General features: G+C 40.2%; 1 protein-coding gene across 1 annotated transcript; it reads left to right on the top strand.

The window, feature by feature from the left end:
* The first annotated feature begins 18,038 nt into the window (after nucleotides 1-18,038).
* LOC109156266 (uncharacterized mitochondrial protein AtMg00810-like) lies at nucleotides 18,039-19,196 on the top strand. The gene has a single exon (XM_019304121.1). It carries the CDS (start codon nucleotides 18,039-18,041, stop codon nucleotides 19,194-19,196), a length of 1,158 nt encoding a protein of 385 aa, XP_019159666.1.
* The last annotated feature ends 218 nt before the right edge of the window (nucleotides 19,197-19,414 follow it).

Raw genomic sequence — 19,414 nt, 5'->3', positions numbered from 1 at the left:
AAGTTGATTCATATTCTCCTCCTCTATCGGATCTAAGCCTTTTGATCCCTTTTTCCAACTGATTTTCTACTTCATTTTTAAAAGCAACAAATTTTTGTTCGGCTTCACATTTTGTTCTCAACAAATATAATTTGGTATAACGAGAAAAGTCATCAATAAAAGTTATATAATAACGTTTACCACCTCGACTCTCAGTGGTTTTAAAATCTGCTAAATCAGTGTGTACCAATTCTAGTAATGATGAAGAACGATGCTTTACAGTTAAAAAGGATGTTCTAGCAAATTTTGCCTCAGCGCATGTTTCACATTGTTCACATGTATCATTAGACAGGTTTGGTAGCATATTCACGTTTTTCAGTCTATATAAACACTTTGCACCAACATGTCCTAATCTAGCATGCCAAACATTAACTGATACAGCGGTATAAGCAAAAGAAGCATTCTTATTATCACGAGCATTCAGAGAAGAGCCAGATACATCAGAGTTATTGTTAACTATAGAGACATCTAGTACAAAAAGACCTCCACGCAGATATCCCTTCCCAATGAATTTCTCACAACGAGTCATAACCAAACGGTCAGACTCAAAAACCATCTTAATTCCAGCCTTATTAAGAAGGCCTCCGGAAATCAGATTTCTTCGAAGGGAAGAGACATAAAGCACATTTTGCAACAATAAATGTTTTCCAGAACAAAGCAGTAATTCTACTTTTCCTCTACCACTTACCTCGGAAACGCTGGAGTTTCCCATGATGACTTGTTCTCCACCAGTGATAGGCTCAAAGGTTTTGAATGAAGTTTTGTTGTTGCAAAAGTGTCGTGAGGCTCCAGTGTCCACAACCCATTCGTCTGGATTTTCCACCACGTTGGCTGCAGTTACTACTGCAGCTACTAAATCAGCATCTTCTGTGTTCTCCGCCAGATTAACTTGGTTCTTCGACTTCTCGTTGTTTGGTTTCTGACTCGTAGACCCATGGCTTTTATAGCATTGGGCAGCACGGTGGCCTCGTTTTCCGCACACATAGCATTCACCACTATTGTTCCCCTTTTTCTGAATTTTTCCACCCTTGCCGCGAGTGGAGTTATTGTTCTTATAATTCTTCTTTTGGTTTCTAGAATTGTCACCAGGTTTTGGTTTCTCAAAGCCAGAGTTAGTTTCAACAATATTAGCTTTAACATTGTTAGTAAGAGAAACAGACCTTTGAACCATGCGGTTTTCCTCCTCGATATTCACGCTATTGATTAGCTGTTGCAGTGTGTAGCTCCTTCGATCATGTTCCATTTTATTCTTAAAGTCCACCCAGGAGTCGGGCAGTTTGTCAGTCAAAGAGTCACATAGGACTACTTCATTAACAATCCCACCTTCTGCTTTCATGTCACCGACTAAATTTTCAAACTCGTGGACCTGTTCGATTACAGGCTTGGTTTCCACCATTTTAAAGTGTAACCAATGACCCACAGCATATTTGCGTCTCCCCACATCATCAGCCCCATATTTTTCAATCATTAAATCCCAAATTGCCTTTGCAGATTTATATTCAGAAAACATATCAAACAACGGGTCACTTACACGTTGAAGAATGGTTGTCCGGGCAGTCTTGTTATCATTTTCGTATTTGATGCGAGCTGCCTCGACCGTAGATGTATCTTGAACTGATGATGACTTCGGGTCCGTGGAAGCATCCGCAGTAGCTGTACCATCTGTCGACTTCGGGTCTGTCGCAGCAGTTGAAGCCGTGGTCTGCAGTGCAAGTTGCGTAGTTGTCACATTGAACTTCGCAGGGTCTGCAAAAAGGACATAGTCCACATCCTTTGATTCCAGAAGCATGATTAATTTTGCAGCCCATCTCTTGTAGTTCAAACCACCAGTGAGTGGTTGAATAGGAGCAATATCAGACACAGTGTTTGTCGCAGACACTGCGGATGAAAGCTTTGGAGCGAAAAAGACAAAGGCACGGTTCTGTATCGTGTGTATCACACTGCCTTAAAAACATTCACGACCAGGGATTGAGTCGTATGCTTTCGACCGGCAAAATAGAACGAACACGGGCAATTTATATTATGCAAGCTTACGGAAAGAAAGTTGAAAGAAGCAGTTTCGAAACAGCAGCAGTATTTTCGAATGCAGTATTGCTCTCTTTCTTGCGATTTTCTAACCTGCTAACAGCATATATTTATACTACAAAGCAGCATAATTGTAGCATCATACCACCTCCCATTACCCTACTTTGTAGCGCTAGAAACATGTAGTAGACCAACTCTGCACACTCCTTCATGGAGTGGTGCGGACAAGGTCATTACAAGATCCACAAAAATAGGGTAAGAAAAAAGAGTTTGAGAGCAAAACATTGACCCCGCCGGACGGGCGGGCGGCGGCGGCGGCGCGCGTGTGGTCTTCCTCTTTTCCCTTCTCATAACACTTCAAAGTAGATGAAAAGACTTGGAGTATATAAGCAATGAAATAAGAGGCTAAACTTCCAATGTGGGACAACATGGATAGGCAAAAGGAAGCCTTTCCTTTTAAATGCTCCCAACAGTTTGCTAGTGCTTTGCATCTAAGGCATGGATGATGCAATCTTTTAAAATTCTGGGAAGCTAGAGGCATTTGAGACACTCCCAAGTTTTGAGTAAAGCTGGGCAGTGTGGGGGCTAAAATTGCCTAATTAAAAATTTTTTGTGCAGTTTGAGTAAGGGAAGGCTGCTGCAATTGCTTGAGAGCCTGCTGAAGTTGAATTTCGTTAAATGGGTGTATGGTTACAGATTTGATTGAAGAAAGAAAATGGTCCACCTAGTTTGGTGGATCAAAGGAAGATTTGACTTTCATGAGGCTGGAAGGGTGATGTTGAATTAATCTGATGCAATCTGAAGCATTTTAAGGCAGTAAGTGATGACTCCTGAAATGGAGGCATAAGGATGGTTTATTTCTAGCTGCAATTTATGGGATTTGATTGGCAACAGAAGAATGGAATGAAAGACTGGTATGGTGGGTTTGGGTGTGGGGTTGCCGTCCAGTGTAGGTGGCTGTTGGGAGGTCGGGGGCAGTGTTGCGGGGATTTTTTTTTTTTTTTTTTTTTGCCGGTTACTATGGGGGGTTTTCATTACAGTGTGTGTATTTTTGTACATCAGTGTGTGCCCTTGTGGTGTGTTGGAGTTTGGCTGCTGTGTGCATTTGTGATTATTCGCGTGTGCGTTCATAGTATTTCAGAGTGGACTTTAGTCTATTAGTTTATGTGGACTTGGTATATGTTTTCTTTTTTTTTTTTTAATTTTGAAATTAGTTGTCGCATTTGAAATAGTATTATGTTTAACATGTTTTTTATTAATTTGTAGGTTGGCTATTTATAGATCCTATATAGTTTATCCACGTTTTTGTGTTAGTATATTTAATAGTAATAATGTTTTTACAGAGTAAATATTTAGCATGTACATCATTCATTTCTCCGAATAATTCTCTAATATCGGGTTTCTTGATGAGAGTCCTATGTGTTTAAAGTTTGAGCCTGTTAAAGAAGTATGTTGAAGTAGTTTCAAAAATAAATTAGGTGGGGGTGGGGTATTATATGTGTGTGTATTGGTGTTGTGTGGCATCTCAGTAGGTTGATGCGTGTAGTGGTCGGTGTATGTATCAGACTTTATAATGGTAATAGGTTTTGTTAGTGTGCAGTTTTTTTCTTACGTGTGTGCCCTTATGGTGTGTTCGTGGGTTGTTGGGTTTGCTATGTGCAGTTTTGTTCTTATGTGTGTGCATTTCAGGCCCGATATGTTGTCTTTTGGTTTTGTCCAGAGTTTCAGGCTGAGGTTGTGGCACCTGGGTAGGTGGATGATGATGTTGAAGCTTCCGAGTATGAGTTGACTCCTGAGGAGGCGGCTCGTTTCGAGAGTTTGAAGACGAGGTGCTCTGCACGCATACTTTTTAATGCCCGTAAGAAGTTCTCATGTTGGCAGCGCAGTGCAGCGTATGTTTAATGTTCCATCACTTGTGCCCACCAGCATGGTTTTTTTGGTTGTGCACATTTAAACTGTGGCTTACTAACGTTGTGTGCGCTTTGACAGAAAGATTTCTTGTCCGTGTTCCTTGATGATGTGGTAGTTGTACATAGGATTATCCCTAGGAAAATGCAGATGCGGTGGCGGGATGCTCTTAACAAAGTGGATTGTGGAGTCTTTGCTATGCGGCACATGGAGACCTTCGTGGGGCAATCGGTGAATGTGTGGGATTGTGGTCTGCGCAAGGGCGATAGTAGGGGCCTTGATTTATTGAGGGCAAGTTATATGCGTCAGATTCTGTCGGTTGAGTTAAACATACGCCATTCAGAAAACATTCGAACTGCATTGGAATATCGTGATTCTAGGTGTCAAACATAGATAAAATTATTCGTGTGTATCTAGATCATTATCTATTAAACTTTGTTAGTTTGGTATTTAGGCTTATGGTACTAGGGAGCTTATTTTATTTATTCATCTAGCACATTTTGTCTTAATCAAAGGGTCTTCCATTTTACACTCTATGCGGATTTAGATGTTATATATTTAAACAGGTGCACAAACCCACACGAGTACGTGCTCAAGCGTTGCCCTGCGCGGGGGCCACTAAAATATTTATGTCACACCCTTTTGGACGCAGGTGCTATTTTGTTTTTTGGTTTTCTGTTGTTAATTTACTCAAGATCTTAGGGTTCACGTGGATTCGCATATGCACTGTACACTATCGGTGTGTGCACAAAGTCACAGATGTTTGTGCCTGTCTGTGCACTACAACATCGTAGAGGGTGCTATTGTGGTTGAAATGTTCTGGTTCTGCCCGATTTGGCACACCCTTTCCGTTAGAAGGGCACACTGCCTAGTACAAAATCCTTTTCGGAAAAGTAACTTGCGAAACAGGTTTGTTTCCCAGGTCGGTCTGTGCACTTCAGCATTGTAAGGGGTGCCATTGTGGGCAAAATGGGATGGGAACGTCTAATGTGGCACATTCTGCGTGGTACAGGTGCACACTGGCCAGTACAAATTATTTGATTGGAAGACAACTTCTGAAACGATTTTGTTTTAATGAATTCATGCCAACAGTTATATGACTACGCTAAAACAAGTTGGTGGACAATGTTTTGTACACAAATTGACTAGTAAAGAATGAGAATGAAATTGTAGTGGAGATCTTAGAGAGGCACACACTATTGGACTCAGGTGTTCTTTCGTTGTTTGGGTTCTGGTGGCTATGGTACTCCACTTTTTTTTTCTCAAACCTTATTATTGCATTCGTGAGTTGGCACTCTCTGATTTCACACACTTTTGGTCTCAGGTGCAATTCTGTTTTTTGTTTTTTTTGTTGTTACTTTACTCAAGATCTTAGGGCTCACGTGGATTCACATGTGCGCTGTACTCTATCGGTCGATGCACATAGAAACTGATGGTTGTGCCTGTTTGTGCGCTACTATATCGTAGGGGGTGCCATTGTGGCCGAAATGTTATGGTTCTGCCCGATTTAGCACACTCTTGTCGTTAGAAGTGCACACTGCCTAGTAGAAGCTGTTTCGGAGTTCAGTCTGTGTACTTCAGCATTGTAAGGGGTGCCATTGTGGGTAAAATTGTGTGGGAACGTCCAATGTGGCACATTCTACGTAGTACAGGTGCACACTGCCCAGTACAGATTATTTGGTTGGAAAAAAACTTCCGAAATAGTTTTCTTTTAACGAATTCATGCCAACAGCTATATGACTATGGTAGCCAGTTTGAAGCCAGCATGTGAACACAACACATATTTCCATGTGATTTTCCCTTTCCTATCCCTTTTCTCAGAAGCGCACTGCACATCAAACCCAGTAGCAGTGGCGTAAGTTTTGTAGAACTCAATTCCTCCTTCCAATGTAGTGATCACCTGTCCGGCGAAAGGCTTTTTGGCTTCTTTGCACTCTGGGTCCAGTACTTCGTTGATCCAGGTGAGATATTCATCAAACATCCGGTTGACCCCATTGTTAAGCCGGCTTCACCTATCGTGGATTGCAAAATTATTAGTACAATATGCAGTAAACTTGTGTGGCACATAGTGTATAACCAACATGCACGCTCACTGTGTTTCATCAGCCTGTTTGGCACATTAATTGCACATCAGGTGCACATGCACACTACCAAGCTATGGTTAATACGGTATTCTAAAGGTACCAGTAATGCTCCGTCCTTGTGAGTAGGTATGTGCACTTATGGTCAGTGGGCTGCGTACATAAGGGTACACGTGCTTAGTATGTGCACTGCGCCCTAACTCTAGGTGCACACAGCTACATATGCCCAGGTCTGTATGTGCACGGCAGCATATCAGGGTGTGCCATTTTGGCGTGGTGAACCCAATTGGGGAGGCCATGGACATTACTGTGTCCGCTTGCGATTCCTCACCGTGTTGTTGGATGTAATGCAATCTCTGGGTGCATGCTTACACACTCCATTACTAGTCCCAAACAATTTCAATTACAAGCACAACCATTATAACATATTCGTATATAGAATTTACTGTCTTGGTATTGTGTTGCCATCATCCTCAACGGCGAAGAACTCTTGGTCCACGGCTTCAACTGCTTTGGGATGCATGAATCCGGTAGAACTGCGCAGACGTTGGTGGGAGATCTTTCAGCAGTGGTGTTGTCGTTCGCGGAATTGTAGATAGATTACAGAGTCCAAAATCATCTTCATCCCCTATAATCTTGGAGTAATTTCAAATATAATATTAATTATTAATTCTTGGGTGGTGGAAATTACCCTAGTGTCCCTTGTAATTAATTATATTAATCGTCTTCTTATCACTATTAATTAATATAAACCATTGATCGGATGGGGTTCAAAGGCTTATATTAGTTCTTATGTTCCTACCTAAATATGGGTTCTTACTTGAAGGCCACCTTATATATATATCTTTTCTCCTACTTTCTAGTCTAACTTACCCTAGTGCATAGTATTTCTAATCTACTATATATATATATATATATATATATATATATATATATATATATACTATTGACATATGGATAAAGAAAGAAGGATGTATTCATTGGGTGAGTACAATGTCTCTCACTGGATCCACTGTGAGCCATAGCAGCCCGAGTGACTATTTCAAGAATACCCGTTAATGAGATTGTAGAAAATGATCATTCAATTCGGCAAATGAGATCTATTTATATTACAAGTACTAATCAATAACGTGACAATTGGTGACAAGTGAGATTGACGTGACAAACTCCTATTCGAGGAGAAGGACGATCAATTAGACTGGTGTACAATCCCATCAACTGAGACATTAATCCTAACCCTCGGCTACTCTGCAACCTCAACATTTCTAGACTTTCCTCGATCGGCCTTCCCATAGGCGATTGGTTGGGTAAATCGAGGCAATTTATATCCTACACCACGGCGCGCGTTGCACTATGCGTCCAGATGCAAAACAACGTCGTTTTAATTATTTCTTTTTTTGAAATTTTCCGCCCCAGTGAATAGCAGTAGTTTTTTCTTTAAAAAAAAACCCGCTGTTTAAAAATGTACATAATGTTATACTAGAATACACATAATGTTATACATGAATGTACATAATTATATAACAAAATATACATACTCTTTTTAAAAGATAATACACATAATCTAAGATAATACATAATAAACATAAACTTTTAACATAATACACATCAACTCTTAACATAATACACACAAATTTTCTGATTCGGATGTACATAATTGTATAAAAAGAATGTACATAATTGTATAAAAAATACACATAACTGTATGAACCAATACACATAACGTTGTGAACAAATACACATAACGTTGTGAACAAATACACATAATATCAGCAACTTCCTACCGCGCCTCCCAACACTACCTCAAAACGACGTCGTTTTGGGAGGCGCGCGGCACACAGTGCTATGTGCGCCGTGGTGTAGGATATAATGATTGGTAAATCGATCTCTATTGGCCAATTTCTAATTAGGTTTATTTTACTAGGCCCTATTGTTCCATTATATGACTAGTTAGGCTGTTTTAGGCTATCCTTATCTCAAAAATTTCTCACTTTCTAAAATGGGTCCCACTTCCACATCATCAATTTTGTATATAATAAAATAATATTAAAAGAAATAATAAAAATAAAAAAGACATAAAAAGTTGTGCAGTTGTCCTTTTGCAGCTTTTTCTTTCATTAGCAAATTCTCTCTCCTATTTCTATTTTAGCAATTTTCTCTCTAATTTCAATACACATCAGCATCGAAAAAGAATAAAAAATGTATTCTCTCTCTTCCATGTCATTTAGAAAGGGGTAAAATTTCTGGGATGGGGTTAGCCTAACCCTATCATTATGAATAGTTGTACCAATATATTTGATACTAAAGATAATGATGTTGATAAACATTTTTTTTAAAAAAAAAAACGTATAATAAAATTAGCAAAAATGACACTTGTTTCCCTGAATTATATGTTTATAGCATATTTTCCTCCTGAATTATGCATGTAAGCATATTAGCCTCCTCGATTATTCTAAAAGTTGCGGTTTTTTCCCCCTGATATATTAAATTGACCTCTCTAGCCTTAAAGTAAACATTTTATTTATTTTTCTTCTCCAACAAATTATTGGTTATACGTAGGGATGACCACGGTTCGATTGGAACTGAACCAGACACTATAGCAATCGAATTGAAAATTTTCGGTTATGATTCAGATCCAGAATCCAATATTTGGATTTCAGTTTATTAAAATCATGAATTAAAAAAACTGGATCCTGAATCGTGAACCGACGGTTCGAATTGGAACAACTACTAGCATTAGTTTAAAATTAGAATTATAATATTTACAAATATTGTATGTTCTTTTTTACATTTATTCTGATTCTCACATATAAGTATATATGACCGCGATTTGGTTTTGATTTTAAACCACCGGTTCACGGTTCCGGATCCAGTTTGAACTGCTGGTTCAAACTTTATTTTAAAATTTTATTTTTTATTTTTAAAGTAGTCTAAATTCAACAATAAATGTATTTTTTTTTTCAGTTCGGAACATGAACCGGCTGTTCCGATTCGCGATTTTAATAAACTCTAAATATCGAGTTCCGATTCTAAATTGTAATTGAAATATTTCAGTTTGGTTGCTATAGTGTCTGTTCGGTTTGAACCGAATTGTGGCCATTATTTGTTGGAGAATAAATATAAATGGAACATTTATTTTAAGGGTAAAGATGTCAATTTAACATTTCAGGGAGAAGAACTGCCACTTAGGGTCCGTTTGAAAACCCGGAAAATTACTTCTGAAAAATATTTTCCGAGTTTTCAATGTTTGGATGCAATAGGAAAAAGTGCTATAAGGCCATCTCCAACTCAAAACACCAAATTCTGCACCAAATTTTACACCAAAAGAAATATTCCCAGCATATTCTTACACCAAATTTTATTCATTCCCAACCCATTACACCAAATTCTACACTAAATTCTATTTCTACATTAATTTAGTTTGTTTTCTAATAAATTAAAACTTTAAGTTTTTACTTTAATTTTTTTAATATAAAATGTAATTGTAATGCAAATAATATTTTTATTCCACAATAATATAGCATATAACAATTATTACATTTAATTTTCAAAATTAACATATCGTTCCCACAAATGCTCAATCACATTACGAAGCGCATAATGCGCTTCTTTATCTTTTACGAAGTGAAAATTATGTTTTATGTACTTTAGTTTTTAATCTATATATAATATTAGTCTTGTTTTCATGGTCTTGATGAGATCTTTCAAATGGTATGATTTATTTTTAATTATTCAATTTTTATGTTAAAGTATTTAACAATATATGTAAATACATTAAAATAAAATAGGGATACCAAAGGAATTAACAAAAAAGACTAAGGGCCTAAAAGGAATTAAATCTTCTACACCAAAATGGCGTTCATCTATAGTGCAGCGCATATATGACACTGCATTGTAGACAAACACCAAAATGGCGTAAGATTTGGCGTCTCGTTGGAGGGAGATTTTGCGCCAAATTTTCTGCCATTTTGGCGTTTGTCATCTTCGTTGAAAACGGCCTTGTATATAACTTAGTGGGAAAAAATGTCATTTTCCTATAAAATTATAATTTGTATTTGATGACATTCAAGCAAAATATGGCTATCTTAGAAGTTTAACTATTATACACGTAAACGGTAAATCAATGCTATACGGAATTATATAAAAAATTGTGTCTTATTTTCATAAAGAAATATACTAAAAGAAATAACTTCTCAAACAATATTTTCATTGTCAATTTGAAGACGTCTTTTGAGGCGGTTAATGGGTGACAGTGACAAGTAGCAAGACGAGGAACACAAGAAACAAGAAAATGTATAATTTGTTTGCGCATAAGGGTCCGTTTGGAAAGCAGGAAAATGACTTCTGGAAAATGAGTCATTTTCTGAAAAATATTTTCCTTTTCAGTGTTTGGTTACATTCTAGAAAACTGTTTTTGTGTGTTTGGTTCATTTTCTGGAAAATGAGTAGAATTGTATAATTAAACATTTTAATTATTTTATTTAGAATATTAAAAAACATGTATAATAATATATAATAATAATTTTAAATATAATAAAAAATAACTAATAATATATCAAAGATATTATGGTGGTGTAGTGGTAGTGGTGTTATTTGTTATATATTAATAATAATAATAATAACTGGTGGTAATATGATGGTGGTGGCAGTGGTGGTGGTGGTGGTGTGGTTGCGGTGGTATGGTGGTGGTGGTGGTGGCGGCGGTGGTATGGTCGTGGTGGTGGCGGCGGTGGTGTGATGCTGGTGGTGTGGTGGTTGCGGTGGTATGGTAGTGGTGGCGGCGGTATGGTAGTGGCGGCGGCAGCGGTGGTATGGTGGTGGTGGTGGTGGCGACGGTGGTTGCGGTGGTATGGTGGTGGTGGTGGCGGCGGCGGTGGTAGTGGTGGTGGTGGTGTGGTGGCGGTGGTATGGTAGTGGTGGTGGCGGCGGCGATGGTTGTGGTGGTACGGTGGTGGTGGTGGTGGTGGTAGCAGCGGTGGTGGTGGTGGTGTGGTGTTAGTGGTGGTAGTAGTTGCGGTGGTATGGTGTTGGTGGTGGTAGTGGTGGTGGTGTGATGGTGGTGGTGTGGTGGCGGTGGTATAGTGGTGGCGACGGCGGCAGTAGTGGTGGTGATGGTGGTAGTGAGGTGGTGGTGGTATGGTGTTGATGATGTTGGTGGTGGTGTGATGTTGGTGTAAAAGTTGGAAAATGACTTCCCCCCAAAAAAAGGGAAAGTCATTTTCCTCCAAAACAAGCTTATTTTCCAAAGTCAACGGAAAATGATTTCCGTTGACTTGATTTTCCAGACACATCCAAACAGTGAAAACTTGGAAAATGATTTCCAGAACTCATTTTCCAGGTTTCCAAACACACCCTAAAATTAGTATTCGACGTGTGTGTGTGTATATATATATATATATATATATATATATATATATATATATATATATATCTAAAAACATAATAAGCTTCAATGATGGTTATATCCCTGGTTTTTGTCCCCTTTTTAACTGCTGATTTTCTTGTACATTGTGTTATTAGTGTTGTACATTATATTTTTTATTGCCAAAAATGCCCAAACATATTCTGTTAGTGTTAAATAGACTTAACTGCCGTTAAATATTATCGTAGGTGCCCACTAACCCTCTCTGATCTACAGAAACCATGTCTGTTCCGCCACCCACCAAAATGGCTCAGCCCTTCCTCCACGTGTTCAAGAAACATCCCTCTTTCTTCCTTAGAGAGAAGATCAAGACCGCCCGGTTAGCCCTCACCGTTGTCACTCCGACTCAACTCTGAGTTCTGTTGCTAATCTGTGTGTTTTTGTTGCGTCAACGATTTGTGGGTGACCCCCGTTTACGTGTTAACAGATTGGCGGAGGAAGCTACGAGCGGCGGCTAGGCGTCACCGGATACTCGCACCCTGAAATTGATTCTCGCATTCTTGGGTTCTCCGTGGATTTTCATACTGGTTGGCTTTATGTTTTTCTCAAAGTTTTTATCTTTTTTAGAGTTTGTGTTTGTGGTTTTGATTGGAAAGGTTTGATCAGAAGAACTGGCGAGTGTTGTACCAGGCTCTGATTGTGTTGGAACACTTGATGACTCATGGCCTTGAGAGTGTTGCAAAGGAGTTCTAGACTGCCCAAGATGTTATTGCAGAAATGGGGAATTTTCAATTTATAGATGAGAGAGGGTACTGATGATTTCATGATTTCACCTTCATCTTTTTCATTTTTTTTAGTGGAGGAAACCCAAGTCACTATCCTAGAGTGTGCATTGGGTAAACTCATCTTATGACTCTAAACTTTGCCTTATAACTCTGGTACACGAAGAAGTAAACCAATTCGGTTGCCATACCTGACTTTCTCAAATTAAGAAAGATGAGATTCAAACTCGTAACGTTGTGGTTACAAATTTGTATTCTTAGTCATCTTGAAGATTACCTCTATATTTTTATTTTTGTTTCCTCCAATGTGGTTGTGCAGTTGATAAATCTTGCTTTGTGGTAGATATTAGGTTCCAGAATTTTTTTTTCCTTCTTCTTTGTGTATTCCATTTTAAATATGAAGTATAGTATTCTAATAAATTTATGAGGTTGGGAAATTTATCCAAAAGAACATAAATTGGAGAAGGCTGCAAAGCAAGTCTAAATGTTAATAAGTTGGCTGGAATATGAAATCTTACATTGTTAATATGAAGTCTTTTTTAAAAAGAGAGAACAAGAGACAACAGATTGATATTAATATTTGAATAATTTGGTTTCTCCTTTATATCTTAAGTATTTGTTGTGCTCCTTTAATTGCTGCAATCTAAGTTGTGTTTTGCCACTATATATTTCAATCTAATGTTGCAGTGTTGCTATAAAATGGAAATCCATTGAATGACATTTGAAGTATATGATTATGATATGGTGATGAGCATGTAGTTCTTTGTCTTAAGTGTTAATATTATTTGTATTTTGTATTGTGAATGTAATTGAATGAACCCAATTGTGGAACCAAAGCTAAAGTGTCAGTCTATCCTCCCTGGATGTTGATAATGAATGTGCTAAAATAGATCCACACATTTCATTTTATTGACAAATATAAATGTACGTGTTCTTCTTCGTGTAGTAGCAGTAAAGAGAAGGCATCATTTCCTTCACTGGAAGTGGTACTGGAAAGGACACCACTGCACTGCGCTAGAGGAATACAAGATTCCAAATCCAAGCCATTTTTGTCTGTTTATTTCTGATTCTTTGCTTTGCAATCAAACACGCCAACAACCCTTTGGTCGTTGGTTGGATATATTCGAATTCCCCAAGTATAGTGATACCCGATTACCTTTACATCAATGTGCTTTCTTCATAAAATACATCATTTTACATGTAACAAAAATGGTATTCTCAAACAAAACAACTACTATTACTTATTTTTAGATGTTATCAATTCAACAAATAACAAAGCCTATAAATTACACTCTAATAGTTACAACATTTGCCACTTTCATTTTGAAATCTTATAAGTCCAGTAAGCAACATACTTTTATGTGAGATTGGAAATAATGGAAGATACATGTTAACTAAATAACACAATGAAAAAATAGATGTAATATAATGTTGAGTACCCTTACTTAAAATTACAGTTGTATATATTCATCACAATGAATTTGTATTTTTTGTGAAAACTTCAAATACATCAACAAAATAAACTTTACGGGAATATTTATGAAACTTCGTCAACTAAGGAAAAAAAGAACTTTACAAATTTATTTTATCTATTTCAAAATGATTTACTAACCAAATTTAAAGATTGGGCACAAGTTTTCGCGCAAAGCGCGTCGAAAAAACTAGTATATATATATATATATATATATATATATATATATATATATATATATATATATATAATAAAGTTCAAATGCGGCGGGGTCTTCTCGTGCGGCGGTGCGGCGGAATTTCAGAATACACCAACAGTGTTAACAATATGCACTAGTAAGAAAAACACACCACACTGAAATGCAATAAAACATCACAAAATACACAACATACTCAAAAAATACACCATATAACTCACCACCCTCAATGGTGTATTTCCGAATAGTGTATGGTGTTTTTACTCACACATAATGGTGTGTGTTTGGTGATGCGGGGTTCTGTTTACTCTGTTTTTGTGGTGTATTTTCCTAACGTTGATGGTGCATATTTGTTGAACTATTGGTGTTGTTGCACCGTAAGAAATCGCCGCACCGTAAGACACCGCCGCACTTGAACTCGCCTATATATATATTGGTTCTTTTTGGTTCCAGCGAGAGCAGGTCTTTCCGTGCGGTCAGTGCGGCATACACCATTAGCATAAATGTATCATATAGTGTTCGAGAATACACCAGAATAAAATGCCAAAAAAATGCACCACAAAAAAAAAAAAAAAAATTACACCACACATAATGGTGTATTTTCGAACACTATGTGGTTCATTTATGCATACCTAATGGTCTATGCCGCACTGACCGCACGGGAAGACCTGTTCTCACAGGAACCTGGCCATATATATATATATATATATATATATATATATATATATATATATATATATATATATATATATATATATATATATATATATATATATAGAGAGAGAGAGAGAGAGAGAGAGAGAGAGAGTGTACTCCATTAGCCTGATGTCGTGTGCATGGCCGAATGTAGTCGTGTGTCATAGTTTGTATGTCGCGTACATAGGTTTGTTAATTAATAGAGCCTGGGTTCAAAACCTGATGTTTATATGTATGCTAATGTGCCATTTTGTATTAAATTGTGTGCCTGGTATTAATTTATTGTGTGCCCAATATTTGTCCGCACAGTCCTCTATATATTGTTGTCCTCATGTCAACTCTGTTAGTGTTACTATTATTATTGTTATTTAATTATATGTAACATATGATGTAATTGTGTAGTCATAGAATTAGTCTCAGTTAGTTAGTCTATTAGTTAGGAGTGTTTAGTGGTGTGTTATCATATACTCTCCTGTAACATCTTTCTAAGTAACTGAATCATTAATTCTCTCTCTTATCTGGTATCAGCCAAACCAACGATCCTCCGGCTTCCTTCTCCCGACTCTTATCCCGGAAAACATCGTCGATCACCCCCCACACCGCCATGTCGCAGCACTCTTCCGAGCATACGGTGTCCGCCGCCGGTGGTTCCTCCCCGAGCGGCACCACCAATTCACTGACGGGAGCCCACCATTTCATCTCTTTAAAATTAACATCGAGGAATTTTCTATTCTAGCGTACCCAGCTCCTCCCGTTTCTACGTGGCCAAGACCTTGTTAGATTTGTCGATGGTAGCACGCCCTGTCCGCCGCCTACCGTGGCTGCTCCGGCTGCAGACTCCACCTTCGGCGCCACCACGTCTGCCCCTACCCCGAATCCGGCGTACATGGCGTGGGTTCAACAAGACCAATCGGTGCTCTCCCTACTTATCTCGTCGATGTCCGACGAGGTCCTTCACCTTGCGGTTGTCCGGAACACCGCTGCCGAGGTGTGGCATTCAATCCGCACGGCGCTCGGCTCCAACACACAGGCGCGATGTCTGAGCTTACTCGGACAATTTCAGTCCCTCCGACAAGGGAACTCATCGCCGGCAGATTACCTTGGTAGAGCCGAGCTGCTGGTCGAGGCGCTTGCACAGGCTGGACAACCGCTCTCCCTTTCCTAATAGACGTTGTACGTTCTCCGCGGTCTTCGTCCGGAATACCGGACCTACGCCGCCTCCTGACTGCCAACACGCCAGTGAGCCTTCCGCAGATGGCGAATTACCTGCAGGCCGCGGACTTCATCTTGGCAGACGACTACCCTGCAGCTTCCGTAGGCGGCGCTGCTGGACTGCATACCGCGCTGTACCCCGGCCGGGGGCGCGGAGGCAGTGGCAACCACCATGGTGACTCCGGACGCAGAGGTGGTCGTGGTGGCCGTAACAATCAGCAGGGCAGAAATGGACGTGGCGGGCGTGGCGCTCCTAGGTGCCAGATTTGTCGTTCCCACAGACACACAGCCGTATACTGCTACAAGCGGTACTCGACCCAACCACCCGTGCAAACTAATGTTGCAGTTTCAGGTGATGTGCCGCGCGGCATCCAATCCCCCAACGGATGCGGGCATGTTAAGAAACTCGGAGGATTATGGAGACTCGGACACGCTCCGGGTTGGAAATGGTACAGGGTTGGCCATCTCACGAATTGGCCATGCATCTATCCCATCCGTATCAAAACAATTGTTTATGTCTAATGTGTTACATGTCCCTAAATTAACCGTACCACTATTATCTGTACAAAAATTTGCTATTGATAATGGGGTTTTCTTTGAATTTCATGATAGTTGTTTCTTTGTGAAGGATTCCAAAACCAAGGCAACTCTTCTTAAGGGTCCAACCTCAAGTGGTCTCTACAAGCTACCTGTGTCTCGGAGTCAGTTCGCGTTTGTCACTTCCCGTGCTACACCGGCGATATGGCATCGCAGACTTGGTCACCAACACAGTCTAGTTCAAAATAAAGTTCTCCAAAACTGCCCAGTTCAGCCGAATAATGTCAAAGATATGGGGTCGTGCTCAGCATGCCATCTCGGCAAATCCGCTCGTTTCAAATTAGATAGGGTTGATAATAGTAGCCATAATGTACTAGATCTCCTATATACCGATATCTGGGGCCCTGCTCCTGTAGTGTCATCTAGTGGCTCATATTATTTTCTCTTATTTGTTGATGATTTCACGCGTTTCACCTGGTTTTATCCATTAAGTGTAAAATCATATATCTATAAAATATTTGACTCGTTTCGTGTGTTGGTAGAGCGGCAATTTTCGCGCTCTATCAAGTCTATTCAATCAGACTTAGGGGGTGAATACCGCAAGTTACATGTCATGTTTCAGTCCTTGGGCATTAATCACCGGCAGTCATGTGCCTACACACATGAACAAAATGGAAGAGTTGAGCGCCGTAACAAACACATTGTCGAAACGGGCTTAGCTCTTCTCGCTCAAAGCTCTGTCCCGCATCAATATTGGGACTACGCTTTCGAGACTGCCACCTGTCTAATCAATTATCTTCCTACACCAGTCTTACAGTTTCAAAGTCCTTACTCCCGTCTATATAACAAAATACCCCCATATTAATTTCTACGGGTCTTCGGGTGTCAATGCTACCCTCATCTTAGGCCTTATAATCGGCACAAGATGGAGTATCGTTCCACCCCTTGTGTCTTCCTAGGTTACCCACCATCCTATAGGGGATACAGATGCATGGATCCAGTCAGTGGGAAAACCTACATCTGCCGCCATGTGCGGTTTGACGAGAATATTTTTCCTTTTGAAACAGGTATAACACAGCAGAACCAATCACCACCTGCTCAACAACCATGGGCCTCTGCACCTGTTATAACTATGCTGACACAACTGCTTGCTCCCAATCCAGGCTCTATACCGGCTCCTCAGCCTATGCCTCTAGCTCAAGAAGTGCCACACTTGGCCATTGAGCCCGCTGCTCCGACTCGGGCACGAAAGCGGACCACCCGACGGCAGCCTCAGGACCGTGATCATGTCATGCGGCTTCGGCATATGACTCGGGGTCAAAATGAAGATTTCCAGGCCCTAACAGCAACGACTGATCCAACATGCTACTCCCAAGCTGTGGGACATCCACAATGGCGTGATGCTATGGATCTAGAGTTTAACGCTCTGCTTCATAACGATACTTGGTGTTTGGTCCCACCGGACCCTACCATGAACATCATTGGGTGTAAATGGGGTTTTCGCACCAAACGCACCGCAGACGGCTCGATTGACCGCTACAAGGCTCGCTTAGTAGCCAAAGGTTTTAATCAAGTTGCGGGCGAAGACTTCTTTGACACTTTCAGTCCAGTAGTCAAGCCCACTACAGTCCATATTCTGTTTTCGTTGGCTGTGTCAAACAATTGGACACTGCGTTAGTTGGATGTTCACAACGCCTTTCTGAACGGCCACTTAGCCGAAACAGTTGATATGAAACAGCCACCAGGATACGAAGATCCGGCACATCCCGGACATGTCTGTCTCTTGCAACGTTCACTCTATGGGCTCAAACAGGCTCCGAGGGCGTGGTTTAAGAGGCTCCATGATTATTTACTATCTGCAGGTTTTTATTCATCTAAAACTGATGTCTCGTTGTTCTGCCACACCACAGAAGGGTCCAAAGTGTTCTTACTTGTATATGTTGATGAAATCATAATGATGGGCAGTAACACTACGCTTGTCAACTCTCTGCTTGGTCGTCTAGCTTCCACATTCAAAATCCGTGATCTGGGCACACCAGGGTTCTTCCTAGGCATCGAGACAGTTAGCTCAGGTGATGGCATGGTTCTTTCTCAACGCCGCTACATGGTTAACGTACTAAGTCGCGATGGGATGACTGACTGCAAACCCCTAGCAACACATGCCTCCTCCGTCACTCAACCGGTTACACCGTCTGATCAACCGTTTGAGAATCCAACACAGTATCGTCGCATAGTTGGAGCCTTACAGTATCTGACAATCACTCGGCCGGATCTTTCCTACGCTGTCAACAGGCTCTGTCAGTTTATGCACACTCCTACCGACGATCACTGGGCCACGGTGAAGCGTGTGTTACGGTATATCAAGGGCACGCTACACTATGGGCTCTGCCTTGATTCCTTTCCTACTCGCACCATACACGCCTATTCGGACTCCGACTGGGTTGGCTGTCCGGTGGACAGGAAGAGTACCAGTGGCTATGCTGTTTTTCTTGGGGGCAATCTCATTTCTTGGCTCTCCCGGAAGCAGCGCACCGTCGCCCGGTCCTCCACTGAAGCTGAGTATCAAGCTCTAGCCGATGTTGCAGCAGAAGTCACCTGGGTTGTCTCGTTGTTACGTGAACTCGGTCTCCATACAGAACAGCCTGCAAGCCTATGGTGTGACAACTTAGGGGCCACCTATTTCTGCGCCAATCCAATGTTCCACGCTCAGACGAAGCACGTTGAGATTGACTATCATTTCGTTCGAGACAAGGTAGCTTCAGGGGATTTTGTGGTTAGTTTTGTATCAACCAAGGATCAGCTAGCCGACGTCTTCACCAAACCTCTACCTGGGCCCTGGTTTACAACTTTACGAGACAAGCTCAATGTTGTAGAGCACCAACCTTGAGCTTGAGGGGGTGTGTTAGTGTTACTATTATTATTGTTATTTAATTATATGTAACATATGATGTAATTGTGTAGTCATAGAGTTAGTCTCAACCCTATATATATACTAGTTTTTTACGCGCATTGCGCGATTGAGATAATGCCCGGTGTTTTCTTTTTTAAATAAGTTTTAAAGTATTTCAATGCAAGATTATATTATATTGGAATTGTTCATGCATA

This window comes from Ipomoea nil, unplaced genomic scaffold, assembly GCF_001879475.1.
Source record: "Ipomoea nil cultivar Tokyo-kokei standard unplaced genomic scaffold, Asagao_1.1 scaffold2705, whole genome shotgun sequence".
Lineage (NCBI taxonomy): Eukaryota > Viridiplantae > Streptophyta > Magnoliopsida > Solanales > Convolvulaceae > Ipomoea > Ipomoea nil.
The sequence above is the reverse complement of the archived record's forward strand: the minus strand, read 5'-3'. Positions and strand labels throughout refer to the sequence as shown.

Coding starts and splice junctions, on each gene's coding strand:
- LOC109156266 (XM_019304121.1), top strand. CDS start 18,039: ATGAAACAGCCACCAGGATACGAAGATCCGGCACATCCCGGACATGTC.